Raw genomic sequence first — 18121 nt, 5'->3', positions numbered from 1 at the left:
CAGGCAGAGAGCACAGAAGGCCCCAGGCTCCAGGGTGGTAGGGGTGAGAAGTGGGGTGTGGAGATGACAAGGGCCAACAGGTGAAGACCCCCACATCTCACCTCTTTGTGATCCAGGTTAGAGAAGTCGATGCCATTGACTTCGACAATCTGGTCCCCTGTCTGGTGGAGAAATGGAGAAAGATTAGTGTGTTTGCGCTATCTGTACACTCGCTCATCTGCAGGACAGGCTCCCCCAGGGGCTCTGGGTCAGATGCTGGGTCTTCAAGTGGCTGTACCTCAGCTCCTCCTGATGAACGGAGCAGTTGGAAAGCTCTGGTGGAGCTCTGGGAGGGCTTAAAGCTGACCCTGGCACTCCTCTACTTCATAACTATCTTATCAACTATCAAATATTATACCATTACATGTTCATTTCTTTGGCTAAATTTGATGACATTTGCTTTAGAAATCACAGTTTGTAGATGCGGGAACCTTTGAGCTTCTTATTTAGTAGAGGCTGTGTTGAATTGTCATAACAGAATAGCTAACATTCACTGATCACTTACAGTGTGCCTGGCACAGTTTTAGCACATGTATTAATTACTTTAAGCCACACAACAACCTTATAAGAAAGGCTTTATTATCCCAATTTTATAAGTAAGGAAAATAAAGCACAGAGACATAAAGTAACTTGTCCAAAGAAGAGGTTAAGGGTTCCTGCTTTGGGATCGAACCACCTAGGTTAGAATCCCAGCCCTACCATACGAGGTACACGATTTTGGAAAAATCATATACTTTCTCTGGGTCTCAGTTTCTTCATATGTAAAGTGCAGGTAATGGTGGTACTTAATCCTTACAGTTCTTGTGAAGTGTAAAGGGCATGGAACAATGTCCGATGCAAGTGGACACTGAAGGTCTGCTCTTCAATTACCATTACCACATTCCCAAGCTCAGGACCAACAACTATCAGAGCTGGGGAAGGCTGCAGAAGGGTCACATGTCCCCACTCTGTGAAGCCTTCTCTGCAGGGTGGGTAGGGCTCCTCCTCACTCAGTGACCGCTGAAAGAGGGACATGTGGAAAGGCATGTGCCCCTGTCACCGTGGGATCATAGTCTGACTCAATTTCCAGTGGGCCTCCTCTGGGGCCGGCCCAGCGTCACTCACCTCCAATCCCACCTCAGCAGACAGGGAGCCAGGTTTCACGTGGCTGATGAAGATGCCAGGCTTCTGGATGGGGCCGCTGGAAATGCTGCGGGAGGTGGGAAATGTGTGCTCAGGATACAGGTCACCCATGTCCAGTGCTCAGGATACAGGTCACTCATGAGCACAGGACTGAAGGTCCTCGGCTGCCTACCTCTTCAGCCTCTGTCTCCCCGTCCAGCCTGATTTCTACTGCTACCCTGGGCAACAGCCACAGAAAACTCCTTGTAATTCTTCCTACCCAACCTTTCACCTAATATACCTCATATACTCTTTCTTCTTTCTTTCTAGCACTTTCCTGTCTATTCTTTGAGACTCAAATGCTATCCCTTCTATAAAGTTTTCACCAGATCTTCTTTTTTTTTAATTTATTTTTTAGAGACAGGGTCTTGCTCTGTCACCCAGGTTGGAGTGCAGTGGTGTGATCATAGCTCTCTGCAGCCTCCAACGCCTGGGATCAAGCAATCCTCTCACCTCAGCCTCCTGACCAGCTGCGACTACAGGTGCACACCACCATGCCTGGCTCAGATCCCTTATTCTATCCCAAGACTAAGCTAGCTGCTCTGTTCTCAGTGCTCCTATGACATTTACGGCAAGGATGGTACACGTACTGTTAATATTCCTTCCTAGATTGGTGGCAGAAATCACTCATTGATCACAGCACTCTTTCCCACAATCCTGGATACAGCTTTAGAATTCTTTTCAAAGCAGCACTCCAGGGAGCTGCTACTAATTGATTAGAGATGGCACCTCTTTGCCATCCTGGACGCAGAATGTAGTTCTATTCGAGTCCCTATCACTCTATATTATAACTATTTACGTGGTTGGCTTCTAGATTAGCCTGTTGTCTCCCAGAAAGGTGGGACTTTTTATCACTTATGCTTGGCACGAAACATTGAATAAATGTGAATGAAAGGAAAGAACAGGGATAACTTAAATAATAATAGTTAGTATTTACCAACTGCTTACTATTTAGCAGGTACTAAGCTTGGCACTTTACTTTCTCCACAACCACCCTGTGATGTGGGAATTATTATTGCCCATTTATAGAGGGAGAAACTGAAGCTCAAAATGGTTAAGTAACTGGCCCAAGGTTCCAGAGCTCTTAAGTGGGAAAGCAGGGCTGGAACTGGGATCTGAGTAATGGTGGCACCTGCATGCTTAAGCCCGTGTGGCCCAGAGTCTGTTCGGAATTCTCTGTCTGCCTCTTAAGGAAGCTGACAAGGTAATAAGTGACAAGAGAACTGTGACAGAGATGACCAGCTGAACAGGCTCCTTTTGCAGTGACTCAAGGGCCCACAAGGTAACACTGTTCTGCCTCTGGGCCTCAATTTCCTTATCTGTAAATTGGGATCTGTTAGAGATGCCCCTCTGGCCCTAAAGGCCTGTCGTGAAGTTCAGCGGGGAAATCAGGCACAAAGAAGTGTCATCACCAAGGCTGGGTGCGGTGCTTCATGCCTTTAATCCCAGCACTTTGGGAGGCTGAAGTGGGAGGATCACTTGAGCCCAGGAGTTTGAGACAGCCTAGACAACATAACAAAACTCCATCTCTACAAAAAAATTCAAAGTTAGCCGGGTGTGGCAGTGTGTTCCTGTAGCTCCAGCTACTCAGGAGGCTGAGGCGGGAGGATTGCTTGAGCTGGGGAGGTCGAGGCTACAGTGAGCTATGATCACGCCATTGCACTCCAGCCTGGGCGACGGAGGCAGACCCTGTCTCTAACAAAAAAAGTATCATCACCCATGGACAGTCACACCCCTGGTGGGCAAGGTTTCCTCAGAAGTGACAGCGAGGAAGGGGAGGGCAATAGGGGTCTGCTGGGGTGCACTGGCCACGAATGACCCCAGGGTATGGCCGCCACCCACCTGCAGCCAAGGCCCCGGGAGCCCACCAGGCTGATGAAGACCTTCTTCTCCTTGTTTTCCCGATTTCCAGGGGAGCCCAGGCTGCCTCGCCCACCCTGAAAGAGAGATAGAAGCAGAATCACTGAGTGTCCACATGTGTGCAAGCGGCCTCTTGAGCTTGTGGCATCTGCAGGGCGAGCACTGCTGAACTCACACCAGCCAGATCATCATTCCGTCCCTGGGGATGTGTCTGCACCAGCCTGGCCTGGCTGAGGGCTGCTGCCCCACAGCGGTGCACTGGCTGCCCTGGGGGCCTGTGTGAAGCCCCTGAGGGTGCATCTCTAGAGCAAGCCTTCCCTTCACGACTGGCCGCCCCTCCTTGAAGATGACCCCACCAAAACCCCATCACAGGAGGTCTGGCCCTTACCCCAGATTCCGACACAAACTGATCCACATACTGCCAAGAGAGGGGCTCATCAGGAGAGCTGATGGGAAGCGAAAATAGACGGGAGGGTGGTTAGCGAGAGACATTTGAGGAACCAGGCCCCAAATCCAGATCCACCATGTCCAGAGCCTCCAGCCTCCACTGGCCCAGGAGCAGGGCTGGCATGGTGGGAGCCGGACCCCAGGGCTGTACCAGGACCCTGGGCCCACAGGGAAGAGTCGGCCTGCAGAGGAGGGGCCTCTCACCTCTTCACAGGGATCAGGCCGATGTCTGCGGGAGAAAGGCACAGGGGTTAGGACAGCTCCTCCTCCCTCCCTCCCTCCCTCCCTCCCACCGTCATGGAGCCCTGCCCTGCTCTGGCCTCACTCACGTCTCACTTTGATGGACACAGTTTTCTTGGTTCGAATGAGGTTGATGACCTCCTCATGGGTACAGGAGGAGATGGAATATCCATTGATCCGGACGATCTCGTCCCCTACCTTGACCACAGAGAGAGGTAGGGAGCACCATGTGGAGGGATCATCAGGCAGTGGGGCAGACTCACCACCAGATGCTCCCGGACTGCTCTCCGGAAAAGGGAGGGGTGGCTGTGCCATCCCCTGGAATAAGCCTTGATCTCAACCAACCCACCCTCCATCAGCGTGGGGGATCCCAGGTTCAGGTGGCGTGTCCAAGCAGTCTTGCTGCCCCATTTTACAGATAGAGAAACTAAGACAGGGGTGAGGGGCACAGCAGGTGTGCAGCAGAGCTGGGAGAAGATCTCAGAACTCTCTGCACCCTCACTCTGGTGCCCCTTTCACTCCACTGGGGCACCATCAGATTCTGGATTCTATGCAAAGGGTGACCTTTCACTCAGCTTTAAGCTATTCTTACTGGGACTTTGTCCCAACCCACCCCTAGGAAGTTGGCTCCCTATCTCTGTTAATTGCTACAACACTGTAACTGAGTCGGGGTGGGGACCTTCTGTGACTCCTGACCCAAGCTCACATCACCAACACACACACACACACGATTTTTTTTTCCCACCATATGGAAACTTGATGAACAGTTTAACTCTGCTGTGGCCCTGACCTCTGAATTCCTATTTTGGGATCAAGCAAAGAACAGTGAACGAGCACAAGGCTTTGGCATCAGATGTGCTGGGTTCAAATCCCTTCTTTTATTATTATTAGCTATGTGACCTTGAGCAAGTCTCTTGAACTCTCTGAACCTGTTTTCCTCGTCTGTAAAATGGGGAATACCAAGGTTGCTGTGAGAATTCAGTGAACTTGTGCATGTAAAGCCAGCTAGTGCCTGGCACACAGTAAGCACTCAATACATGATTGCTATTGTTATCATGAGTTAGTCCTGATCCCTGAATACTCAGCTCAGATCTCTCTTCTCAGGGCTTAGGCCACAGCGGATTGTGAGATGGGCCCCGGGCAGCCAGCCCTGGATACAGAGCCGTGGTGAGATTGCCCCCTGCTGGACACTGCCGGCTCCTCCAGGCACCCTGGCCCTGGGGATCAATTCTGGAGCTCCTCATTTAATAACCACAGGGCAGGAGGGACTCTCAGATATCAGCTGAAACTGAGGCCCAAGGAAGTGAGGTTTTGTCCAAGGTCACACAGCCAGTAGCTGCAAAACGGAGACTGGCTCCTGGAGAGGTTTCTGTCAGGCCAGTGCAGGTCAGCTGGGGGCTTAACTTGAAACACACGGGCTCACCCTTTGGAGACTTGCTGGCACACATGAGGGACGCAAGCTGGACTCCCTGTGGGTCTAGGTAGGTAGGGGCTGGGTGGACATACAGCCTCCGAGGGGTCCTCTAGGGCAACTCCTGCCCTCTACAGCATTCCCACAGAGTCACCTTCTCACTATTCCAAGGGACGCTTCCCTCCCACTCTGGGACACAGACCCCAGTCTTCTCAGGGACCTGACAAGAGTGGCCAAGGGCTCAAAATGGCACTGGGGAGGGGGCCCACTAAAGAACCCTCTAGGTTTCTGGGAACACGTAATTCAAGGACAGCGGCCAGACTAACTCCTTCCACCTATTTTTCACAACAACCCTGCAGAGCAGGAATTTATATCTCTGTTAATCAGATGAGAAAACTGAGGCTCAGAGAGGTAAAGTGTCTTCCTCAAGGTTACCCCACTAGTAAACAGTGTCGTGGGATTTGAAGTCAGGTCTCCCTGATAGACAAGTGGTGTCTCTTGGGTGTCTGGAAGCAGAAAAGAAGGGCATCCGGCCAAGCCTAGCTGCAATTCCCTGCATCCTGCCCTCTCTGGATCCTTGCCACCTGTCAGAGCCCTCAAGTCCCACACAAAGGCAGGGATTACACTGTCCATGTTATGACAGGGACAACCAAGGGACACAGAATAATTTTCTAGGCCTGGAATATACAGCAAGTTGTATGGCACAGGCTGCCCTGTGCAAGGCAGAGGATGTAGGTTAAGTTAGGATATTCTTGGAAAAAAAACAAAAAAACAAAACAAAAACCAAGTATCTCCAGCAGGGGACAAGGGCAGAGGGGTGGACCCCCAGGACTAGGTCCTGTGGGAGGGTCCAAGCACACTACTGGGGACCCAGCCTCACAGGTCAAATCAGCACAGGTCTTTAGCCCAGCCAGGCTGTATCTGAACCTGCTCCTCCCCTGCCTTCCAGCATCTTCTCCTAGATGCCCTCAGGCATGAGATCTCCCCTGAAACATGAACCCCAGACAGGTCAATGGATGCAGCTGTTTTTCCTGAAGCTCCTCTGAGTAAAGTTCCCTGTCTTATTCCTAAAGGGAATTTGCCCAGAACCCCAGTCGGAATGATTCCCACACGGCCCCTGGCTCAGGTTGCAGGATCAACTTTCCTCCCCGTCTCGCCCTGTGTGGAGCCCTGCAAAGGGCCCTTTGTGCAAGGGCCACGATGATATAACGATCTGAGGGACAGTGGCACAAAGGAGAGATGAACCCATCAGCTAGAGAAAGGGCCGATAATTCATAAGCCTGAGAAACAGCCAGGAAGGTAAAACTCTAGGTCTCATTAAAATACCCCAACGCCCCCAGTCATCGAGGCAGCATTGAGAACTGCTTGTCCTAGGAGAGCTCGCCCTGGAAAAAAGGCGGCCTCAGCTGACGCCAAGAGAGGAGCTCATTATGTGTTTTCTCTGGCTGCATTTCTGAGCTGGAAAATGTGCTGCAGAGGAAAGAAATAATGAAGGGGCTGAAATTTCAGACACCACCAGGGAGCCGTGAGACAGGGATTTAGAACAAAGTGGTGTCTGTCAGCTCCCTGTTTCCACCCCCTACGCCACAGTGTCTTGTACCATTAGCCTTCGAGCCCCTTGAAGCCCCAAGCTTGGCAGCCTGGATTGGGATGTTGATAACACCCGCTGGAAGCTCTTGGTGATGGTGGGAGGGCCTCCTTTATCTCAACACACAAAAACACAGCCCTGGGCTCAGGTAGGAGTGAGACCTGGAGGTGTGCCCATCTCTGCTCAGGCCCTGAGGTGTGGGGACCCCAAAGGAGAGGCACCTGGATTGCTGAAGAGAGATTTCTGGGCTTGGCAGTCAGGAGACCCAGTTTCTAATCCTGGCTCTGCCACTTACTGACCTCTGAGCCTCTATTAATTCTGTAAAATGGGGACGATCCATTCAATGCATATAGCAAGGACTGCTTGTGAGCATGTGACCTGGCACATTCCAGGCATTTCTTAAATCTCCCTCTCTCTGTTCACTTACCAGACTCACAGCATTTGTGTGCCAGGCCCTGCTATAAGCACTTTCTACTATTAATTCATTTACTCATACAACCTGACAAGGTAGACAGTACTATCGGCAACTCATTTTATAGATGAGGAAATTGAAGCACAGGGTTAAGTCATTCCACCAAGTCACACAGCCTAATGAATAGCAAAGCCAGAATTGAACCCGGCTAACCCTGCTTCAGAGTCTATGCTCTTTGGCATCACACTGCACCAGGCTTTCTTTCCCCCTGCTGGTAAAAGGCAACAGGTCCAAAACTTCATATGCCGGCTTCACTATCTTCCTCTCTTGGGGAGTAGGGGAGGTGGGGGGAAGTGCAGCGGCAGCAGCTGGAAGGAGGCAGCAGTTGGAGCAGGCAGCAGCCAGGTTACCAGCTTCAGTCAAGAAAACAGGCAATTGCCTGCGGCCTGATTTCTATGAGCCTAAGAACACCCATCAGGATACGCCAGCCTCTTCTTCGCCCGAAGGCTCAGAAAAGTGGGTGACCACGTTGTGCCACACAGCCTAGTGGATGAGTGAGGGGGAGGCAGGAGGTCCGAGGCCCTAGTTCCCCCTCCCCCGGGCTCTGCTTGCTCACCTGGAGCCCGACACTGTCTGCCTGACCGCCTTTGATGAGGTGGGAGATGAAGAGCCCACAGCCAAACTCCAGGCCACCACGCACACTCAGGCCGAGGCCTTCGGGGTGCAGACGGTCCAGACGCACCTCCTTCAGCTTCCTGCCACACAGGAGAGGTCGGTGACAGTGCAGCTGGGCTGCCAGCACTGCCCCGCCCAGGGTGACCTGTCCACCCCCTGCCTCCAGCCTGGTGGCTTCCTCTGCACCTGGAGCGCCGGGGGGTCAGCTGATCATATTCCACCTGGTGCTTCAGTGGGATCAGTGGCCGAATGGCATCAAACAGAGGCAGACGGCTGGGTTCATTGATGACCAGCTTCAGGTCTCCCACGAGCACGGCCACGTCCATGGTCCTGTGGAGATGCCAGGAATGCCTGGAGCCTCACCCCTGGCCATGACCTCAGGGACACAGGGATTCATTCCAAGAAGAAGCCATTTCAGCCAATGGGCCCAGGCTTAGGAATGGAGGAGACCACTCCTGAAAAGCCCAGAGCCCTTCACACCGGGCCAGTGCCTGAGAAGACTTTGTTCTCCCATATAGATATCCCCGGGAAGCCAGTCTACTAGGGATTGTTAACCCATTTTGCAGATGAGATGAAGCCAGGATTTCAAACTCAGTGCTGCCTGTCTCTGACGTCGGGATCTTTCCAGAGGGGAAAGCTCTGTGTGAGATGCTGATGACTCCTCACACACTCATCATCTCCACTCGTATCTGCTGCTAAGCTCTGTCAATTTCACCTCACCACAGTTCACGTGCCTCCTCCCTCATGCTGTTCAGACCTTCAACTCCAGCTGCCTGCCCACGTACTCACTGTCACGTCATCTTTTCTCAGTGTAAGGCACTCCCTGGCTTAAAACCCTTTGATGGCTCCTTACTGCCCAGAGGACAAAGTCCACTCTTCTCGGCAGGTTCAAGGCCCTCCATGACCTGTCCCTGTGGAGCTTCTCCAGCCTTGTGGCTATTTATGATCTCCGTGTCCTCCCAAGTCCTACTCCCCCAGATTACTTATCCCCATTCACACCCTTGCTTTCATGCCTCCACATTTTGGCTGATGCTGATCCCTCACTCTGGAATGCCCTTCCCTGATATGCCACCTACCAAAATCTTTTTCTTTTATTATTATTTTTTGAGACAGGGTCTTGCTGTCTTGCCCAGGCTGGAGTGCAGTGATGCAATCATGGGTTCAGGTGATCTTCCCACCTCAGCCTCCTAAGTAGCTGGGACTACAGGCACATGCCACCATACCTGGCTAATTTTTGTATTTTTTTGTAGAGATGGGATTTCACCATGTTGCCCAGGCTGGTCTCTAACTCTTCGGCTCAAGCAATCCTCCTGCCTCAGCTTCCCAAAATTCTGAGATTACAGGCATGAGCCACCATGCCTGGCCCCAAATCTTTCTTATCCTTCAAAGCCTTGCTCAAGCCTTCCTGGTCCTTCCTCTTCCCTCGCAGTTGGAAAGGAAAACTCCTTTCTTCACATTTCTGCTTTTACCTCTACTTAGCAGTTATTTGATGTAACTTATATTAGAGTTCTTTGTGTTGGCAGTGTATGTTCATCTCCCCTCACCAGACCACAAGTTACTCAAGGAAAGAAAGTGGATCTAATTCATTTCCAGATTCTGCACGGTGCCCAGCAGTGACAGGAGCTTATAAAGTACACAAAATGAATCAAAAAGCAAGTGGGTGATCAGAGACATCTGACGCAAGGGCTGTGGCCAGCTGGCATTTCTTGTTCTGTCCCAACAATCATGCTCTATTGAATCTATCTGGCTACTAGACAGCCTCCTCCATCAGACTGTGAGCAACCTGAGAACAGAGACCAATCTGTCTGGTTCACAACTATACCCCAGCCCCTAGTACAAAGCCAAGTACAAAGTACTTGTGTAAATAGTTGCTGAAATGAGTGAATGGTATGTCCATTTGATTTCCAGGAGCAGTGAGCATCCACCCTCTGAGCTCCTCTGTCTCAGAACAACCCATCCCAGGGCTCCCTGAAGACAAAGGAACCCGAGTGGTCCACAAGAGCTGGACCCAGCACACTTACTGGTGGTACATTCGCAGCACGTCATAGAGATAGTCCTTCTCTGCATCATTTTCAATCAGAAAATCCACCTGGAAAATCCAATAGCAGAATCACAGCTCCAGGCTCAGCACCCCCCATAGCAGACCCCAGGGAGGAGATGTCATCCCCAAGGGCCTCCCCAGCAGCTTTTCAGGGCTGGAGTTGTGAGGAGAGAAGAGAAGCCACAGGCCAGTCTGCCCATCTGACCCCAATGCATCAGACCTATGCAGACCACCCCAACGTGGCCACAGGAGTACTGCTGCCCCTCCAGATGTGGCCAGGCACCCCTCGTCCCCAGGTGGGGCAATATGTGCACACACGGGGACGCACACACATATGTACATATGTGAATCCCCATGTGACAGCGACACGCTGCCATGGCAGTGCTGCTGCTCACCCAGATGGCTGTGTCATCCATGGCCAGAAGAAGCCCACTGTCTTACCTGATGGTGGCTGTAGTGCCGGATAAATGCTTTCAGGAAGGATTTGGGCCACTTGCTCAGATAGCACATGCCACTCGCCAGAAGCCTCTTACCACCGAATTCTTCTGTAACATCAGTGCCAGGGGACCTTCACTCTGTCTTGTCCTGACCTTAGCTGGGTTGCCCTGAGTTCTGTCCACTAGTCAGTTTCATGGCCACTCCTTCCCCCTCCCCAGGCCCCTGCACAAGCCCCGCAGGGGGAGAGTCAGGTTACATCATTTCAATTTTGTTGACGTCAATGGCTGGGACTCTAAGGTTGGGTTCAGGAGTTGTGTCATTAGCACCTCAATCCCAGTGGGAGGCCCTGAATTCCACTCCCTGAGTTACCTCAGTGTGAATCTCTACACTGTATCTTTGGGTCTCTCTTCAGCCCAAGAACGGGTAACAGAGCAAGGTGGAAGCTTGAGGGGTCACTGGGTCCCTCTCTCCTCCAGCCTCCCGGCCCAGGGCCTCAGCCTTTCATAGAGAGGCCGCGGCTGGAAGCTGCATGTTCTCCACTGACTGGTCCTCAGAAGAGGGCCAGAGCAGCGTTACCTCTTTCTGTGGGTATCCCAAGCGTTCTGGAAGACCGGGGCAGTCTGTCTGTCCCACCACAGAGGGGACATGTTGGGCCCAGCCCTTGCGATTTCTGGCCTGAGCAGGGGGTACAGAATGCAGACTTCTGGCTTGGATCTGGCAGTACCTCCTTCCCTATAAAATCAGACTGAGCATTTCATTAAAGGTGAGAATAACTTGGGAGGCTTGACTCATAGCTTGGGCTTTAGTTGCTACAGAAGTTCAGCCCACCTGCTCCAAAAGGGCACCCTTGCTTTCTCCCTACCTCAGTGCAAGGAGTTCCCAGCTAGGGCTGGGTGCGGTGGCTCATGCCACGTTGGGAGGCCGAGGTGGGCAGATCACCTGAGATCAAGAGTTTGAGACCAGCCTGGCTAACATGGCAAAACTCTGTCTCTATTAAAATACAAAAATTAGCTGGGCGTGGTGGTGTGCCCCTGTAATCCCAGCTACTTAGGAGGCTGAGGCAGGAGAATCACTTGAACTCTGGAGGCGGAGGTTGCAGTGAGCCAAGATTGCACCACTGCACTCTAGGCTGGGTGACAGAGTGAGACTCCATCTCAAAAAAAAAAAAAAAAGGAGCTCCCAGATGACAGGAGATGGAAGCATCTGCTTGAGTGGGTGGTACTAAATCTTAGGGTGGGAGGCTGGTCTCTTGTATCCACCACCTCCGAAAGCTCATCTCTCTACATAGCCTGGATTCTCTCACCCACTCTGCTCAGGCCTGTGGGGCGGGGTACCTCCCTGAGACAGGCCTGGGCTGCCCACACTGGGCTGTGATGGAGGAGTATGAACTCTCCTAGCAGCAGGGGCGAGAAATATCTTTATAAATTAGATATGTTGCTTGCTTGCTCAGTAGTTTCCAAACCAAACCGAAATCCAAACTCCTTACTTTGACTTATAAAAGCCCAATCTCCTCTCCCACCAGTCTTTCTGGCTACAAAGGCCTCCTTTCAGTTCTTCCCACAGGCCGAATGCTCTCCAGCCTCAGGGCCTTGGCGTATGCTTGTTCCCTCTGCTTGGATTGCTTCCCCCACTTCCCTGCCTGGCTGCCTCCTTTCCAGAGAGGTCTTCCCTGTTCACCTACCCAGATAGAACCCACTCCTGCACCCCGGAGATGTTTCACTTCCTTCACAGATCAATTACAATTTGTAATTTAAGGTTTGTTTTCTCTGTGAATTGTTTTCTCTGTCTCCTTCGTTGGACAGAAAAATCCCATGAGGGGAAAGATGAGGTCTATTTTGTTCTAAATTCCTCATGCCTAACACATAGTAAGCACTCAATAAAGAAGTATTGAATGAATTTATCTGCCTGCCTCCTGGTATGCCCACATGGTTCAGGTGGGAGGGAGGTAACCATGGGAACAGAAGGGGAAGGGGAATGATGTTGCCTCCATAATGCCCCATGCGGTGGCACCAGGAGCTTTTCATGGGATTTATTCCATTTGTTTATCACATTGGGGCCAATATTCTCACATCATGTTGCAGCTGAGGAAACTGAGGATCAGAGAGGTTAAGTCAACTCACCCAGTGTCCCACAGCTAATAAGCAGAGCTAGGATGTGAACCCAAGTCTGACTCCAAAGCCCATGTTCTTTCTGCTACGCCACGATGACCATTGATTGTGACTCAGGCCTGGCAGGGCAAAATAACTCCCAAGGTCCCTTTAGGCCAAAATTTCAAACCCTTTGCTTTCAAGAACTCCTTTCTTATTTCTAAGCCCCATCTGTCTCCTCTGCACTGTTAAGAAAACACTTTTGGCTTGGTCTATAATGAGTGAGAAAATAGGACATCTTTTGAATGACTCTTTGAACCCAAGTGTTCTACTTTCTAAGGGGAGAATAAAAATCACGTCTGCTTTGGCTGGAGAGAGGACACCCTGACCAAAGACTTCTAACCTAGTTATAACCCTGGGTGGTGACACAAGAAAGAACATGGAAGAGGGAATCTCTTATTGACTGAGGCCTTAGGACTGAAGTTCTCTCTTATCCCTCTTTGCAGAAATGTATCCTGCTGTAGCATTAGATTTCAGTAGTGAGGAACTGTCCTCCTTAGACCATGTTTATTGTGCATTAGGTGGAAAATTGAGGTAGAAGAGTAAGGTAACTTGCAATGTTAGGGTCTAGGGTTCTGTTTTTCTCCCTTCCCTGGGCCAAGCACAGATCACTTGGAGATGGTCTTGGTGGAAAGGAGCCTGTCCCTGCAGGTCCCGGGCTCCTGGCCCTTGTCAGCAGCCCTCCAGCACTGACCACTGCTCCCAGAGGTCTCATCCTACCTGTCCCAACTCAGGCAAATTCAACTTTAGGTGTGCACCCAGCCAAACAGGGAGAAAGAGAGCCAGAACATATTAAATAATGTATGTTGTTCCACTTGATGAAGTCTCTTTGGGCTGTTGTGGGGATTAAATGAGTATATGTAAAGCACGTATGACAATGCCTGGGACATTTCAAGGCCTCCAAAATGTGTGCTAGATCTTTTCCTTTCATGCCTCCAGCCTTCTCCACCCTGCCCTTTGTCCAGGGGGCTTTGCCTGGGCTCCCCTCCCCTCTGGCTTTCTGCTCTGTTCAGCCATCGGGAGGCACAAGCAGGAGACGAGAGGAGTGGGGAGACAGGAATTGAGGCTCTTAGTCCCTGGGGGCTGGCTGCTGGGCCACAGTTAGGCAGGTTCCTCCACCCAAGGCTGCAGCTGCTGTCTGGGCCTCTCTGCAGCCCTGCTTCTCACCTGTTCTGGTAACCTTCCCTGTACTGGCCCCTTCAGGGGTGCTGGCCTCCTGCATCTGGCCCCAGGGCGCAGCTTGTCGGGTCATTTAATCCTGCCCTTTTCTGCAGAACCTCTTCATAAAGCTTTCTTGGCTTCCCCCTTGGACGAGCCACCTGCTCCCTGCTGCCACCCTGGTTAGCCATTAGCAGTGGTGGTACCAGCAGTATTTCCTCTCTGTGGACTCCTCCTCTACCTTTAAGACTCACTTCAAATGTTGCCTCTTCTTGGTCAAGTCTTTCCTTAGGCTCCCCCACAAAGCTGACCACATCTTTCTCTGTGCACACAACAGCACTTTGTCCCCAACTCTGCCATGGGACTCACCAAGCTGTGCTGAACTTTCTCCCTTTACCCTCCTGTCTCCCCACAAGCCTGTGTGTGGCCCAGACACAGGCCTGGGTTGTGAGTGTGGTGGTGGAGCCAAAGAACCCCTTCCCCAACTGGGTCTGCACCTCTCTGTGCCTCAGTTTCGTTATCTGTAAAATGGGGACAAACATCTCTTTTTAAAATGGGATTTAATCACTATGAGAGATTAATCGTTGCTTTTTAATATTAATTTAATGAGTTAATAATTATGAAGAGTTTAGAACAGTGCCTGGCAAGTAGTCAGTCCTGTGTTTGTTACATAAAACTAAGTGAGAATAAGTAGACATAAATCCTATATCCACAGCAGCGGGCAGCAAGTGGCCCTCTGTAGATGTTAGTGGGATGAATAGATCCAGCCACACTTCTTCCCAGGCCTTCAGAGTGTGCATCCCAATGGTACCAGGCTTTATTTGACTCTTGTTTTCTTATCATCCATCTTTTTTCTTTTCTTTTCTTTTCTTTTTCTTTTGCTTTCTTTCTTTCTTGTCTAGGGTTCTTTCTTTCTTGTCTAGGGTTTGTTCTTTCTTTCTTTCTCTCTCTCTCTCTTTTCATTCCTTTTCTGTTACTTTCTTTTTCTTTCTTTCTTTCTTTTTTTTTTTTGAGACCAGGTCTCACTCTGTTATCCAAGCTGGAGTGCAGTGATGTGACCACAGCTCACTGCAGCTTCAACCTCCAGGCTCAATTGATTCTCCTGCCTCAGCCCCTCAAGTAGCTGGGACTACAGGTGCACAACACCACACCTGGCTAATTTTTGTATTTTTTGTAGAGATGGGGTCTCGCTATGTTGTCCAGGCTGGTCTCAAACTCCTAGGCTCAAGTGATCCTCCCACCTCAGCCTCCCAAAATGCTGGGATTTCAGGTGTGAGCTGCCACACCTGACTTCTTTTCTTTTTCTGGAACCACTTTATTGAGGTATGTCTGACAGTAAAATGCTGTATATATTTAGTGTATACAACCTGATGAGTTTGGGGATAAGCGTGCACGTGTGAAAGCATCACCACCATCAAGGATATAGACACTGCCCTTCATCTTTTCAGAGGCTCTTGACATGTCAACTGGTTTGTAGTATTTCACCCCATGCCTGGCACAGCAATCACGCCCTGCTTCTCCTTGTTCTCCTTCCTCACTTGCTGCTCCTTCTCCTCCAAAAGTTGAGGTGCCCCAGGCTCTGTCCTGGGTCTCCTCTCCATCTGCACTGTCTCTCTGAGTGACCTCATTTGTCTCACTTACGCCCCCAAGGACCTACCCAGGCTTATCTCCAGGCCAGACCTACAGCCTTCTCAGTCACCTCTCCACCTGAAGGTCTAGCAGGCATCTCAAACTTACAGCATTCAAAGTGGAATGCTAGGTTTCCACCACTTCCTACTCTGTCCCCACCAACCCCCTCTGTCTCCCCAAAATGTGGATTCACGCTTGATGCCTCTCTTTCTACACTCACAGCCAATCCATCAGCAAAGCCTATCAGTTCTTCCTTTAACATGTATCCTGAATCCGACCCATTCTCACCCAAGTCTGAGCCCCTGCCTCTGGCCTGGGCTCCTGCAGGAGCCTCCTGACTGAGGTCCCCCTTCTACTCTTGGGCCCCTCAGTGGATTCTCTAGAGAGCATCCAGAACAATTCCTGCCCCTCAGTGGATTCTCTACAGAGCAGCCAAAACAATTCCTGCCCCTCAGTGGATTCTCTAGAGAGCATCCAGAGCAATTCCTTTTAAATGTAAATCATTCACACTTACAAGAAAATCCCAACCTGACCATGGCCTACCAGGCCCCTACCACCCCTCTGACCCATTTCTCACCATTCTCCACTCACAATTCTTCTGGGACACGCTGTCCTACTTGCTGTTCCATACAGGCAGGCATGTGCTTGCCTCAGGGCCTTCACACTTGTGGCTTCCACTTTGAGGAATGCTCTTCTACCTGTATCCCCATGGCTCATCTCCTCACTTCTTCTAGGTCCCTGCTCAGACGTTACCTCTTCAGAGAGGCCTTCCTGACTGCCCACCTTGTTACTTACTATCTCTCTCTCCCCATCTTAGTTTATTTTTTCATGGAATTTATCACTCCCTGACATTATACGATACTTTGGTCGATTTCCTTTTAATGATCCGTCTTCCCCACTAGAACATAGTGTCTAAGAGAGCAAGGGCTTTATTTTGTTTTTTGATGCTTAGAGTACTGCCTGGCATATATTAAGAGCTCAGTCAATATTTATTGCCTATCTGAATGAGTGAATGATTAGCAAATTCCTAGAGAGTGGTGGCTCTTTCTGATCTTATTCATCCCACCCGCTTGTCAGATGCCTGGCCTCAGGCAGCGTACACAGCTATGCTCATAAATGCATGATTGCTGAAGAAACAATAAATACTTTTAAGCAAATGAGTAACCAAGTTCCTGCCATGTGCTGGTGCTGCGAACAGAGGAGCAGTCTCCCTTTGAAAGCTGGTTCTCTGAGGGAGAAAACAGTCTCTGACCAAGCCCTGCTCCCCCAAATCCTGGCCCAAGGTTGCTACTAGTTACTGGAAGGGCATGCAAGTGCTCCTGGCGGCCTTGGGGTAACTTCACAAATCAAAAGGAGTCGATGCCTGGAGGCTGTTGGCTCACACTGGACACTGCAGGTATCAGCTGGAAACAGTGTGGTTACTGTGGGCCTGGGGCAGCCAGTACTTTAACTGCTAGTTAGTCTTGACTGTCCTGTGAGGTAAGTACTACAAACTCCATCTCACAGCTGAAGAAGCTAAAACTCAGGGAGACTGGGTGGCTTGGCCAAGGTCTCCCTGACAGTGACAGGGCTAAGATTTGGTCCCACTTCTGCTGACTCCAGATAATAAACAACAGTGGACATTTGTTGAGGGCTCCCTAAATATCAGGGTCTATTTAAGCTCCCCACACACATGTAGGTCTCATTCAGCATTCATGATAACCTTATTAGTTAAATATTGTTATCTCTTTTCACAAATAAGAGCACTGAGGCACAGAGAGATTAAGTAACTTGCTCCAGGTCACACAGCACTTTCCATTATAACACACTACCTTAAATATTGCCTCCAACAACTAAGGATTTAGACCACAAACTATTTCCTCCAAAACACTAGGGAAGGGACCCCTACAAAGCAAACAACAGCAAGCTGTAAATTTCTCCCAGCATGTCTGTATGCCTCCTCTCTATCCTCTGCTGCTTCATCCTCTCTCCCCAGTTCCTGGATGATCCCCAATCTGGGAGGGGAAGGCTGTGGCTGTCTCCAAGGTAGCAGGGCACAAAGTCCAGACTGGGCCTTGCCCAGCACACGGCACCTGCCCTGCCTGCACACAGGGATATTAATAAGTAATGACTGTTGTGATGAGGAAGAGTAGGGCAGAGGAAACGTGGAGGTCTGAGGCCCTTTGGAGCTTGTGGGACCTGGCAAAGAAGAACAGGGCAAACCCAGGGTCTGCATCAGACACCAGGGACCCTCAGATGATTCTCGCAAAAGAGACAGAGTAGGTACCCCACAGAGTGAAGGCAGAAGACCTGATGTTATTTCAGGCCAGGGGCAGGAAAGTGAAATTCAACCCTGAGTCTTGGGTTGGGGGACGGAAGGTTGAGCTCCTTCAAACTGGGTTGCCTGAAATCTACACTCACAAAATGTCTTTAGCGGCTGAAATTTCTTCTGACATGTCTCTTTGCAACAGGATGTACCGGTGAATTCTGTCTCAAGCTCCCCTTGGTATTCACCAGCCCCTAAATTCCTACTGAACTTCCAGCTATCACCCACCCCTGGGAGCAGGACCAGGGATGCCCAAGACCTTTTCAGGAGGCTTCTGCCAGTTTCAGCTCTCCCTTTGTGCCCCTACAAAACCTTGGCCCCAACACGCAGCACCCAGACATGGGTAATTACCAGGGTAGGGTCTGCTTCCCACCTACACCACCAGCAATTTGAGGGCACAGACTGGGTATGGCTGAGAGGATGCTCAAAACATGCTTATTAAATGAATAATTGACCCCGGGCCCTTGGCCCCAAACCCCTGTGGCCCCTACACTGGCTGGCTCCTTAGGCCCCTATGGGCCTCTTTATGGGAAGGAAGGAGTTAAGCATCGTGACCTGCCCTACCTGAGC

At 50.6% G+C, this 18121-nt stretch overlaps 1 protein-coding gene across 8 annotated transcripts in view; it reads right to left on the bottom strand.

Annotated features, from left to right (window-relative positions):
• The window catches only part of USH1C (USH1 protein network component harmonin), a 48629-nt gene that overhangs the window by 29397 nt on the left and 1111 nt on the right, over positions 1-18121 (bottom strand). For 7 of the 8 annotated variants that reach the window (XM_055282230.2, XM_055282228.2, XM_055282231.2 and 4 more), the window contains exons 2-10: positions 9855-9922; positions 8020-8163; positions 7775-7913; positions 3837-3945; positions 3712-3736; positions 3449-3506; positions 3043-3137; positions 1144-1228; positions 102-161 (exon numbers count right to left, since the gene is read on the bottom strand). In XM_055282230.2, coding sequence (XP_055138205.1) covers positions 102-161; positions 1144-1228; positions 3043-3137; positions 3449-3506; positions 3712-3736; positions 3837-3945; positions 7775-7913; positions 8020-8163; positions 9855-9922 — 783 coding nt within the window. The remainder of the gene's footprint in view (positions 1-101; positions 162-1143; positions 1229-3042; positions 3138-3448; positions 3507-3711; positions 3737-3836; positions 3946-7774; positions 7914-8019; positions 8164-9854; positions 9923-18121) is intronic. The other variant, XM_063641922.1, reaches the window with a different exon arrangement.

Source organism: Symphalangus syndactylus, chromosome 6, assembly GCF_028878055.3.
Source record: "Symphalangus syndactylus isolate Jambi chromosome 6, NHGRI_mSymSyn1-v2.1_pri, whole genome shotgun sequence".
Taxonomy (NCBI): domain Eukaryota; kingdom Metazoa; phylum Chordata; class Mammalia; order Primates; family Hylobatidae; genus Symphalangus; species Symphalangus syndactylus.
This window is presented reverse-complemented; position numbering and strand designations above follow the sequence as displayed.